Source organism: Palaemon carinicauda, chromosome 42 (assembly GCF_036898095.1).
Source record: "Palaemon carinicauda isolate YSFRI2023 chromosome 42, ASM3689809v2, whole genome shotgun sequence".
Lineage (NCBI taxonomy): Eukaryota > Metazoa > Arthropoda > Malacostraca > Decapoda > Palaemonidae > Palaemon > Palaemon carinicauda.
Window position 1 is genome coordinate 38305247 of NC_090766.1, and position 12967 is coordinate 38318213.

Here is a 12967-nt window from a genome sequence, read left to right on the forward strand (position 1 = left end):
GTATGAAGACTATCAAAGAAATTCTTTCATAAAATATTACATTTAAAAAGTTTTAAATTCTTAGCTCTTTAAAAGCTAAAGACGATATAAAGGGCTCAACGTTGATTAACTTCGGTTTCCAAGTTAGGACCGCCTACTCTCAGGAAAGGTCTATATAAACAAAGCATTAAAATTTATTTTTATATGTTTATAAAAAATGGAAAGTTAATCGAAGAGGCCTAATAAAGGCGGAGAGATATAAAATATATAGAGGAAAATCTATAACATGATAAGATAATTACTAAAAGCCTAAACACACTTCCGTCTAAGGGAAGGGTCGGCCATTTAAAAGTGAAAGAAAGTCCATACTCTCTTTGTCACCATAAATAAATCTATCCAAAACGAGTTCAAGTTTTAAGATGAAGATAAAACACCTGCATAGCGAAAGCTCAAAACTAGAATAGTGTACTTCACCAAATAGTTGTGAAAACAAATCCAGTTAGCAACAGCGAATTAGTAGGTCTTGCCGGTTGCCCGACAGAGAGAAAATTGAGTTCTTTGTTTACAATGAGTACTGGGTATCTGAACGACAGATGGCGCTGTTGAGTACACCCCCTACCTGTGTAGCGATCGCTGGCGAATTTTTCCGTAGAGTTTTTCTGTCGAGCAACAGAGTTGCAGCTATTATAATCACCGGCTAAGTTAAATATTGAAAAATTATGATTTAAATCCTTTATATAACAATCACACTTAAAAAAAAAATTATCTTTCATACTTATTTAAAAAAAGCCTAGAGAGTGTCTTAGTTGAATGACGATAATATTCACAGAAGCAAAAATAAAATAAAGCAACATTAAAAACAAAATGAACGAAAAAATAACAAAAGTGTACCTGGTCACCATGCTGACTATTCTGCTGTTGGGAAAAATGGGAGAAGGAAAAAAGCAAGGCTTAGTATTTGGACTTAACCTTAACCATAATGCTTAAGAAGAAAAACCCTAAGGAAAAATTACTAAGGAAAAACCTCTTGCCTTTGATTCTTAGCATTCTGCCTGTTACAACAAAGTACGCAGTCTTCATGAATAAGAAGTATTACGCATGCAAGCTACAGAAAATGTACAAAATAGTTACAGTACTGCTGCTACCGTTACAGTAATGATAAATAATGCCAAAAATACACACAAAGAAAGGAGGTTTTCCATCACTAACTGGAATTAATATTTACTTTGTTTACATTCAATGCTCTGCTTAAATTTTATTTAGTCTAGAAAATTAGCAAATACTTCATCAGAAAATCCAAATTTTCGCCAACTTGTTCGGTAAATCTATCTAAGTTTTTATTAAAAATTCAAGTCCTTCAAAATTAGGTGTTACGACTACACAAAAGGCAGAAATTTTAATTCTACTAAAAGACTTTCTTAGATATGAATAAATAAAACACTTGACAAACACACTTTAAGAAAAGTCAAATATATACAAGAGGAAACGTATACTTTAGGTTATTTACGAACAATTGTGATTGGTTTTTCTGTTCAAGTTGTTTACTATTCAATTATATTGTTAACTGTACATATCAAGCAATCATTTAGTAATTCATGTACAAGCTATACCACAAAATTCCAAATAAAAGTACTGTGCAAACTATTAACTTTATTTCTAAAGCACAATCTTACTGCATCAGTCACTAGAATTCTTTGAAAACTATTACTGCTACCAATGACCCTGTTTTGATTCTAAGCCTACAATCATAAATTACTAGTATCATTCTTAAACCATTTTCACTACATATAACACAAGAGTGATAATTCTAGCATGACATCAAAACAAAACCTTAATAATGACCAAATGAAAATTTAGACACTACAGATGGGTAAAGTGGAGAGAAAACATGGTGAGGATAATCTAATTAATTATACACTGTTGCATATATGAATAAATTGGACATACTCCCTTGGTTATGATAAAGCAAGCAGTCAAGGTTACCCCAAGAGGTATCAACTATCTCTTATAAGGAGACATAACCTCAAAGAAAAATTAGCAGAATCCTCATTATAAAATGTTTGTCAGCTTTCACTTTTAAATGTTTAGATGTGATAATAGTTCTCTTCATTTGCATCTTCATTTTCTGACTGAAAGCAGTCAAGGTTACCCCCAAGAGGTATCAGCTATCTCTTATAAGGAGACATAACCTCAAAGAAAAATTAGCAGAATTATCATTATTATAAAATGTTTGTCAGCTTTCACTTTCATGTGTTTAGATGTAATAATAGTTCTCTTCATTTGCATCTTCCATTTTTGACTGAACTACTTTAAATTCTGGGTCTTTAACTATTACCTTTTTCCTTGTTTTCCTGAACTTTTCAACCCATTTTGATCCAGTTCCTTACTAACACAACGGAAAGGTTAAGATGGACAATTGATAACTTTTCCTCCCACCCAAGTCACTTACTAATATAAAATACCAGTAAAGGTATACTCAAGATAGAACATTTACGTTACACATGCACTTGAAACTATAGGAAGTAGGATCCTACACATTAAAGTGTCTTTTGTATAATGCACTTCACAGAAAGTAAGACAAACACCCCACACACAACTTTAAAAACATTAAAGTAAAACTTTTCTAAGCAAATAAACGGAAGAACTTGGAACCTTTTCGAGTAGAGAATAGTCAAAATATTGAAAACCATGATCCGCAAGAAAAAACTTCAACAAGATTACAAAGATTCTTCGTTGGTACAAAACTATTACTGTACATAACTGATCTTTAGAATAGGAAAGTTTTCCTTAATCTCCATAATACCTCCTTCATCCAATGTTTTTATTTATTCTGCAACTCCTTGAAAAAAAAGGCATGCATTTTTCTAAAGGTAACACAGTAAAAGTGACCTACCATATAGCTACAGATTCAAAACTTAACCAATTATGACATGGCTTTATCTTGATATTAGGCAGGACAAATTTAACACATGAAATAATGTTTGAGTCAAGTGTTTCAGGAAGTTATATAAACTGTTCCTAATGTCACACTAGAGCTGCCTTGTTTCTCAAATTCAACTTTAACTGCAGTAACTGATCACCATGCAGACCAATCTATCCTGACTTGACTTTCCCTAATATTTAGAAAATTCTTACTTTTCTAATGCTAAGGTGCAGAAATGAGCAACTGGTAGATAAAGAATTTTGAGTCCTTCTTTCCTTCTTTATCACTCATATCAAAAATGCCAATTTTTGCCTTACCAAGTTGAGTTAGATGCAAATGAAATGCCAAAGAATGATGTTAGAGGAAGGACAGTTTTATGAAAACATGAGGTATGCCTTAGAAAGCATAATTAATCATGTTTTTAAGTGACCATCCAAAGTGCACAGCCTTCAATGTACTTGTGCTGCATTATGTAAAGCAAGTTAAGAATAGTGAGAATAAATGCTTAAATACATGCTTCCATCTTACAGAATATGAAATGGTAATGATATAAGTAGAATAGTACTATAATAAGGTCTCCTCTAACAAGAGATAGTCATGACAGATTAAGATTCAAATTTTCTTTTGCCCAATGAAGACTTAATTCTCAACAAACACCACACCATATAGAAATATATTTTAATATAGATTTTTGTAATTCTACTTGTCATGCTGTTTTCTTCGACGCACATCCCACTGTAGTATGACAAAGAAATACACGACACACGGTAATTACAACATAGTATGGACAATATGCCCAGACAAAGAGTGAAACTAACACAAGACTGTTTCCAAAGTACATAACTCAACAGAAGGCTAACTAAATCCTTCAAGTATTACAGCAGTTATAGATAATTTAGTGCACCTCACAACAACATCTAAACATTCACGTATGCCACAGTGATTTTCCTCCCTTGGGATTCTAAAGTAATAAGGATAATAATCAAAGATATTAGTAAGCAACTTCTACTTCATAAAGAAGATAATCTATTAAACAATAATCTATAGAACACCACAAGACAAATCTTCATAAAAAAAAAGTCAAAAAGAATTTCCCAAGCATTAAACTGTACTGATTAAACAAACATGATAAGGACAAGCACTTACCTTGAGGGAACTGCTACCCATACGTATCTGATCCATGAGGGCTGAACGCACGTCAGTGAGAGCAGGACCAGGGATGCGAGGAGCAGGTGGCATACCCCCAGGTGGTGGAGGTGGAGGACGAGGGGCGTTAACTGGGGGAGCTGGGGCCATGGGAGGGGGTGGAGGTGGCGCAGCCCTGCTAGACACAGAATTTGCCAAAGTCGGGATCGTTGACGTCGGTGGAGGAGGAGGTGGGATACTGGTATTAGCTGATGGGGGTGGAGGAGGTAGAGGACTCTTCTTAGAGCCTGAAAATTAAATAAAAAATAAATTCAATCTTTATGGCCAAAAATCATTAAGTTCATACTGAATTAGATCTAAATGTACAGTAAAATCATTTCTTCTTTCAAATTGAAAACTAATGCTATAAGACCACTTTTTTCTGATTTAAAAGAAGTTTAGACAAATTGACTGGCCAGACAGTACTACATTGGATCCTCCTCTCTGGTTACGGTTCATTTTCCCTTTGCCTACATACACACTGAATAGTCTGGCATATTCTTTACATATTCTCCTCTATCCTCATACACCTGACAACACAGATTACCAAACAATTCTTCATCACCCAAGGGGTTACTGCACTGTACTTGTTCAGTGCCACTTTCCTCTTGGTAAGGGTAGAAGAGACTCTTTAGCTATGGTAAGCAGCTCTTCTAGGAGAAGGACACTCCAAAATCAAACCACTGTTCTCTAGTCTTGGGTAGTGCCATAGCCTCTGTACCATGGCCTTTCACTATCTTGGGTTAGAGTTCTCTTGCTTGAGGGTACACTCGAGCACACTCTCCTATCTTATTTCTCTTCCTCTTGTTTTGTTAAAGTTTTTATAGTTTATATAGGAGATATTTATTGTTGTTACTCTTCTTAGAATATTTTATTTTCCTTTTTTCCTTTCCGCACTGAGCTATTTTCCCTGTTGGAGCCCCTGGGCTTATAGCATACTGCTTTTCCAACTAGGGTTGTAGCTTAGTAAGTAATAATAATAATAATAATAATAATATGGCCTACACAATGAATTCCACAGAAGAGTGAATTACTCCATTAGAAAAGTATCCTAGAGAGGTTGACCTCTAAATCCTTTTTTCATTCAAGCTCCTTATTATTAATCCATTTCATTTCTAAATCTAAAAAGCTTTACATTACTGTGCTTTTAGTTATTTGCAGCCTGAAACACGGTCCCCAAGAGACATTACAATAGGTTCTTTATAGTTTCCATTTGGCCTCAGCCGCATTGCTTTCAACTCTCTACTTTCCATCTATTCCCTAAGGTATCTCCTCACTTAGTTGGTCATCTTCTTTAACATTAGCTTGCTCCAATTTTGGCACCTCATTTAAGTGAAATGTTTTAGGAGATACATGAATCTTAAAAAGTAACCAAGTAATTCTGTCATGTTGGTTTTAATGATGAATAAGGACATTAATCTTGACAATTGTTTTAGCATTAGTGTAACCCTCACATAATGTACTGTTCACTTCCAGTTATGGATGGTGCACTAGAGGTGCACACCAATCAGTGTGGCTAGGAGTGCATACCCAATGAAATAGGTTATGTATGCTCACATATTAGAAAGCAATCTCTTATTCCAGCGATGAGTTAGAAGAACTGAGAAAGAGGTGTCAAGAGCTAAAATGTCACATCTTGAAATGAACAAAACAAAAAACACAAAACACACCTGCAACAATTTGTCCTGGAGGTGGAGGCATTGGAGCACGTGGAGTGAGTGGAGGTGGAGGTGGTGCAGAGTTAGGTGGTGGTGGTGGAGGTGGATGATGAATATTCCTGGGAGGAGGAGGAGGGGCTGCTCGTGTGCTTGGCGTCCTGGATGGAATATTTGGGGGTGTGGGTGGAGGTACAGTGTTAACTGGTGGCGGTGGGGGAGGCTGGTGGTGGGGAAGAGTACTGTTAGTAGATGTTGGCAGAAAAGGTGGGGGCTGTGATGAGTAACGCTGGGTTTCCTGCATGGCCTTTTCGACTCCCCCATTCTTCTCAATAAAGTCGTAGATGAACTCTCGGGTCCTGTGATCCGAAAGCTGTTGTTCACTCACACCAACCTACAATACCACATAGATACAAAGCAAATTAAGTTGAATGTCTACCATTAATATTTATCTTAAATGTCTTTAGAATTGGAAACTTACTGGAATAAAAAAGATAGCAGGTACATGTAATGGCTTACAGAAAAGTGAACAAAGTAAAAATATATTACTGTATAATCATAACCTAAAGATACAAAATAAGCAAAATCAGCACTACCTACCATCTTGAAAAATCCTTCTAGCTTATCATCAACATTGAACTGTGTAAGTCCCTTGTCTGGATCAAATCCAACGTGCGTAATATGCTTGAAGTCAGTTGGCATTCCAATTTGTTCTTTGCTGTGAAAAGAAAAAGTGGCTTAACTTTATTGCATAAAAACCACACATTACAAAACCATAAATATACTGAATCTCAAATGGTCATCATACATGTCGGCGTCAATGACCTTAGATGTCATGATGCCAGAAAACCTCAAATTAATCAAACAATCATCATAGATGAAAAGGTAAACTAAAGTGCACCTTAAACAAAGCTAAATTTTGAAACAAGACAAAGATGTCACCAAAACAATTAAGACAATCATATAAAGAAACTGAAGTAATTCTACTTTCCTTTTACATATTATTTATTACTTATGTCAGGATTACATTCTTTGTGTCATGCATACATTAAGAATATTCAACATATTACATGTAACACAAATTTCTTAGAATATGCTTTTAATACCTAATATAAAATCTCGAAAACCATTTCAACTCTAAAACTTATTTTGTGGTGGGTCTGAAGAAATTTTTCTAAAATTCTCAATGAAAATACAACTGGTAGAGGAAATGTTTCCTTTTATAAACAAAATAACTAAAAACTGAAGTTCAATAAAAAAAATTATTTTTATACTGACCTGATGTTCATTTTGCCTTTATCTCCAGAAGTTTACGTCAACATTACCTCTTTAAAATTTCAATAATTTTGCCTTTTCTTTCCTTTTAATATGCTAATGCCACTACTAGTAAAGTAACAAGACTTACAGGCCTTGGACCCAGGGAGCAAAAACACAGATGTCACATCCTGTTTGACTACCAGGGTAGTATGGTACCCGAGCCTTGCTAGGTTTGAGGCTGTGACACGGGACAGAAACGCAGGCCCACAACACCTGTCCCATTTGATTACTGAGGTAGCCTGGGACACGGGCTATGGCCCAAGTGTGGTTGAGGTCGAAGCCGCGATCTAGGGTCACGGCCACGGCTCCATGCATTAGTCCCATGGTGTCTAAATACGAAACCATAACAACATTGATGTTTGGCTACTAGATTGCCAGAAACCTCAGCCCAGACACAGTGGGGCAGAGGCTTAAGGCCGTGATGCAAGGTCACAGCCTTGGTCCTGTGCAGTGACCTACGAGGAACTGAGATACAAGGCTGTGGCTCCCTTCCCATGCAGTTAATTCTTTCAGTCATGCCTTCTTCGTCATAAGGCTCAATACTACACATTATTCTAGAAGTTTCATTCCAGCTATGGCCAGATTGTAGAATGATCCTCATTGGACAGTTGAATAATTGGAACTTCAAAAGTTCAAACTTGCTGCAAATGTTGTTGTGTTGAACAGGCTGACATAAGTCTCTCTTCATAGTTTATCAAACTTACTGCAAATGTTTTTGTGTTGAACAGGCTGACATAAGTCTCTCTTCATAGTTTATATATGACATATATTTTAACGTTGTTACTGATCTTAAAAATATTTTATCAATTATTCATTACTTCTTATATAGCTAAATAATTTCCTTATTTCCTTTCCTCACTGAGCTTTTCCCTCTTGGAGCCCTTTAGCTTATAGCCTCCTGTTTTTCAAACTAGGGTTGTAGCTTACTTTGTAATAATAATAATAATAATAATAATAATATTAAAAATATTACAGTAATAATAATAATAATAATAATAATAATAATAATAGTAATATGTTATTTTGATAATAAAATAAATTTTTGAATATACTTACCCAGTGATTATAATAGCTGCAACTCTGTTGCTCGACAGAAAAACTCTACGGAAAAATTCGCCAGCGATCGCTACACAGGTAGGGGGTGTACTCAACAGCGCCATCTGTCGTTCAGATACCCATTACTCATTGTAAACAAAGAACTCAATTTTCTCCTCGGTCCACTGTGTCTCTATTGGGGAGGAAGGGAGGGTCCTTTAATTTATAATCACCGGGTAAGTATATTCAAAAATTTATTTTATTATCAAAATAACATTTTTCAATATTTAACTTAGCCGGTGATTATAATAGCTGATTCACACCCAGGGGGGTGGGTAGAGACCAGCAAAATATGTTTACATCATATGAGCTAAGAATTTTTATTTCATTTTAGAAGTTATCAAAATAACTAAACAAAATAAATAGGTACCTGGTAAGGAAGTCGACTTGAACAATTACTCTGCCTTTTTAAGTACGTCTTCCTTACGGAGCCTCGCGATCCTCTTAGGATGCTGAGCGACCCCTAGGAGCTGAAGTATCAAGGGTTGCAACCCATACAACAGGACCTCATCAAAACCTCTAATCTAGGCGCTTCTCAAGAAATGACTTTGACCACCCGCCAAATCAACTAGGATGCGTAAGGCTTCTTAGCCTTCCGGACAACCCAAAAACAACAATAAAAACATTTCAAGAGAAAGATTAAAAAGGTTATGGAATTAGGGAATTGTAGTGGTTGAGCCCTCACCCACTACTGCACTCGTTGCTACGAATGGTCCCAGAGTGTAGCAGTTCTCGTAAAGAGACTGGACATCCTTAAGATAAAAAGACGCGAACACTGACTTGCTTTTCCAATAGGTTGCGTCAATTATACTTCGCAGATCTATTTTGTTTAAAGGCCACGGAAGTTGCGACAGCTCTAACTTCATGTGTCCTTACCTTCAGCAAAGCTTGGTCTTCCTCATTCAGATGGGAATGAGCTTCTCGTATTAACAGTCTGATAAACTAGGATAAAGCATTCTTTGACATAGGCAAAGATGGTTTCTTAACTGAACACCATAAAGCTTCAGACGGGCCTCGTAAAGGTTTAGTTCGTTTTAAATAGAACTTAAGAGCTCTTACAGGGCATAAGACTCTTTCTAGTTCATTTCCAACCATACGATAAGCTTGGAATATCGAACGATTTTGGCCAAGGTCGAAAAGGCAGCTCGTTTTTGGCTAGAAAACCAAGTTGTAGAGAACATGTAGCAGTTTCAGATGAGAATCCGATGTTCTTGCTGAAGGCATGAATCTCACTGACTCTTTTAGCTGTGGCTAAGCATACCAGGAAAAGAGTCTTTAAGGTGAGATCTTTCAGGGAGGCTGATTGTAGCAGCTCGAACCTGTCTGACATAAGGAATCTTAGTACCACGTCTAAATTCCAACCAGGTGTAACCAAACGACGCTCCTTCGTGGTCTCAAAAGACTTAAGGAGGTCCTGTAGATCTTTATTGTTGGAAAGATCTAAGCCTCTGTGACGGAAGACTGATGCCAACATGCTTCTGTAACCCTTGATAGTGGGAGCTGAAAGAGATCGTTCTTTCCTCAGATATAAGAGGAAGTCAGCTATTTGAGTTACAGAGGTACTGGTCGAGGATACGGATACTGACTTGCACCAGTTTCGGAAGATTTCCCACTTCGATTGGTAGACTCTAAGGGTGGATGTTCTCCTTGCTCTAGCAATCGCTCTGGCTGCCTCCTTCGAAAAGCCTCTAGCTCTCGAGAGTCTTTCGATAGTCTGAAGGCAGTCAGACGAAGAGCGTGGAGGCCTTGGTGTACCTTCTTTACGTGTGGCTGACGTAGAAGGTCCACCCTTAGGGGAAGTGTTCTGGGAACGTCTACTAGCCATCGAAGTACCTCGGTGAACCATTCTCTCGCGGGCCAGAGGGGAGCAACTAGCGTCAACCTTGTCCCTTCGTGAGAGGCGAACTTCTGCAGTACCTTGTTGACAATCTTGAACGGAGGGAATGCATATAGATCTAGATGTGACCAATCTAGGAGAAAGGCATCTATATGAACTGCTGCTGGGTCCGGGATTGGAGAGCAAAATATTGGGAGCCTCTTGGTCATCGAGGTTGCGAAGAGATCTATGGTTGGCTGGCCCCAGGTGGCCCAAAGTCTCTTGCATACATCCTTGTGGAGGGTCCATTCTGTTGGAATTATTTGTCCCTTCCGACTGAGACAATCTGCCATGACATTCAAGTTGCCTTGGATGAACCTCGTTACTAGTGATATGTTTAGACCTTTTGACCAGGTGAGGAGGTCCCTTGCGATCTCGTACAACGTCAGAGAGTAGGTCCCTCCTTGCTTGGAGATGTACGCCAAAGCCGTGGTGTTGTCCGAGTTCACCTCCACCACTTTGCCTTGAAGGGGAGACCTGAAGCTTTTCCAGGCCAGACGTACTGCCAGTAGCTCCTTACAGTTGAAATGCATTGTCCTTTGACTCGAGTTCCATATCCCCGAGCATTCCCGACCGTCTAATGTCGCACCCCAGCCTACGTCCGATGCGTCCGAGAAGAGAACGTGGTTGGGAGTCTGAACAGCCAGGGGAAGACCCCCTCTTAGGTTGATATTGTCCTTTCACCAAGTCAGACAAGACTTTATCTTTTCGGAAACCGGGATCGAGACCGCTTCTAGCGTCTTGTCCTTTTTCCAGTGAAAAGCTAGATGGTATTGAAGAGGACGGAGGTGTAGTCTTCCTAGTGACACAAATTGATCCACGGATGACAGTGTCCCTACCAGACTCATCCACAGCCTGACTGAGCAGCGTTCCTTTTTCAGCATCTTCTGGATGGATAGCAGGGCTAAGGGCTGATCGTCTTGTTGTTCAGCAACGTCCTCATCAGAGGGTTCCTCATCCGAAACTGATGAGGAAACGGCAACGGAGTGGGCAACGTCTGGCTCGCTGAATCCGGTCGCACTGGTGGATGCGTGACGGAGCCGGACGCAATATCATGGAACTGCTGCACAGTCTGTGAACTGTCAACAACCATGAGTGCGCGAGGAAGCACAGCGTCAACCCGAGACTGTCTAGACCGTCTGGGTTGTGCAGTCAACACCCAACCGGGTTGCTGAGGTTGACGCACTGCGTCAAAACAAGTCACCTCTGCTGGTTGTTGAACGTCCTGAACGTCAAAAACCACCTCCGAGCGTCGCTTAATGTCAACGTGCGGCTGGCAACCCACACTGGGTCGCATCGGTGGAGGAACCACCTCAACTGGCAGACGCGAGTAGGTTACCTCAGCGTCAACAGGGCGCACAACCGACCGGTTGGAAGGCTGTTGGCCAGAAGGTTCTTCTCCGCATTTAAGTCCTCTATCAAGGACGCAAGCTTGGACTGCATGTCTTGCAGCAAAGCCCATTTAGGGTCTACGGGAGCAGGTGTGGCAACAGATGGGGTTAGCGACTGAGGCGGAACTGTTTACCATCCCTGAAAGCCTTGTTATGCGTGACATAATAGTACAGCAAAACTTCAAAGGCTCGACAACAGCTGTGAAGTTGACCTGTAAACAACTTGGAGCGTCTCCTGGCTAGGCGCCAGGGAGAGTCTACCAGAATTGAGAAGTCTATCTGGGCAGAGGCATGAACTCCCAAGCCGAGAACTTCCCTCGTGTCATATCAGACTCTCGCTCTATAAACCAGTTTAAAAGAAGGGAAAGCAAAGGCTGTATCCCCCAAACTCCTCCTGGTGAAAAACCAGTCGCCTAGCCAACGTAACGCTCTCTAGGAGAGCGAGAGAGCACTAGCTTAAAAACAACGGCTTCGAAGTAGCTAGGCCTAGTGTAAGCTCTGACGTTTAGGCGAACGAGGAGCAGCAGTTACAAAAAGATCCGGACGAAGATCCTTAAAAAAATCATCATGATTTAATTAAAGTCCATAGGAGGCTAAGCAGCTTTAGGCTCCTCTCCATCTGACAGAGTCCTCAAGGGAATATCAGTAGGAGGGAGAACAGCAACTTCCTCATCTACAGGAACCTTGTCCGATAAAAGCCGAGTCTCTTACTGGTGCATTAGTAGCGGACCAGAACGCAACGTCATGTAACTGCTTGACAGTCTGTGAACTGTCAACAACTGAACTGTCAACCACAACAGGTGCGTGAGGCCGCACAGCGTCCACTCGAGACTGCTTTGACTGCCTAGACTGAGCAGTCAAAACAACTCTAGAATGCGGAGGTTGACGCACAGCGTCAAAACAAGTCAACTCCGATTGTTAGTGAACGTCTTGAACGTCAACAGGAGCATCAGCCAGTGGCCTAACGTCCAATTGCGGCTGAAAAACCACACGAGACCGCATCGAGTGTGGTTCTAAACAACCTGACTGACGTGACTAAGCTACGCCAACGTCAACAGTAAGCACAAAGGAACGTTAGGTTGGCTGAAAGCCAGGATATTGATGAGATAAACGGCTAGACTCAACGGACTAATCGGCAGAATAGTCTTCCATAAGGGAGGCAAGCATATACTGCATGTTTTGCCATACAACCCCTTAAGGATCAACGGAAATGGTTGTGGTAATAGACGAGGGTAACGTCTGTGACCGCAACACTTTGCCTACAAAAAAAGACTCTCGGAGTCTGTGTTACGCTTTTGTTAGGCGGCGAGCAGTTATCCGATGACTGCATAGGGTCAGAGCTGTCCTAATGGCTGTAACCAGGACGCTGGACCTGTCCTGAAAGGACTGACTTTCGCTTAAGGGCTCCGAAACCTTGTGACAGGTTTCTTATGCGAAAAGCCTACGGATGGCGAGGAGAAACAACGTCTTTATCGTCTTATGGTAGGGGAGATCTTGGTAAGATACACCCGATACCATAGAGGGAAAACGTCTGTTCGTTGGTCAA

The 12967-nt window shown here is 39.8% G+C and overlaps 1 protein-coding gene across 4 annotated transcripts in view; it reads right to left on the minus strand.

The window, feature by feature from the left end:
• Positions 1 to 12967, minus strand: part of LOC137632971 (actin nucleation-promoting factor WASL-like) — a 70775-nt gene that overhangs the window by 15562 nt on the left and 42246 nt on the right. For 2 of the 4 annotated variants that reach the window (XM_068365106.1, XM_068365107.1), the window contains exons 7-10: positions 6343 to 6460; positions 5758 to 6136; positions 4049 to 4335; positions 871 to 894 (exon numbers count right to left, since the gene is read on the minus strand). In XM_068365106.1, coding sequence (XP_068221207.1) covers positions 871 to 894; positions 4049 to 4335; positions 5758 to 6136; positions 6343 to 6460 — 808 coding nt within the window. The remainder of the gene's footprint in view (positions 1 to 870; positions 895 to 4048; positions 4336 to 5757; positions 6137 to 6342; positions 6461 to 12967) is intronic. The other 2 variants (XM_068365108.1, XM_068365109.1) reach the window with 2 other exon arrangements.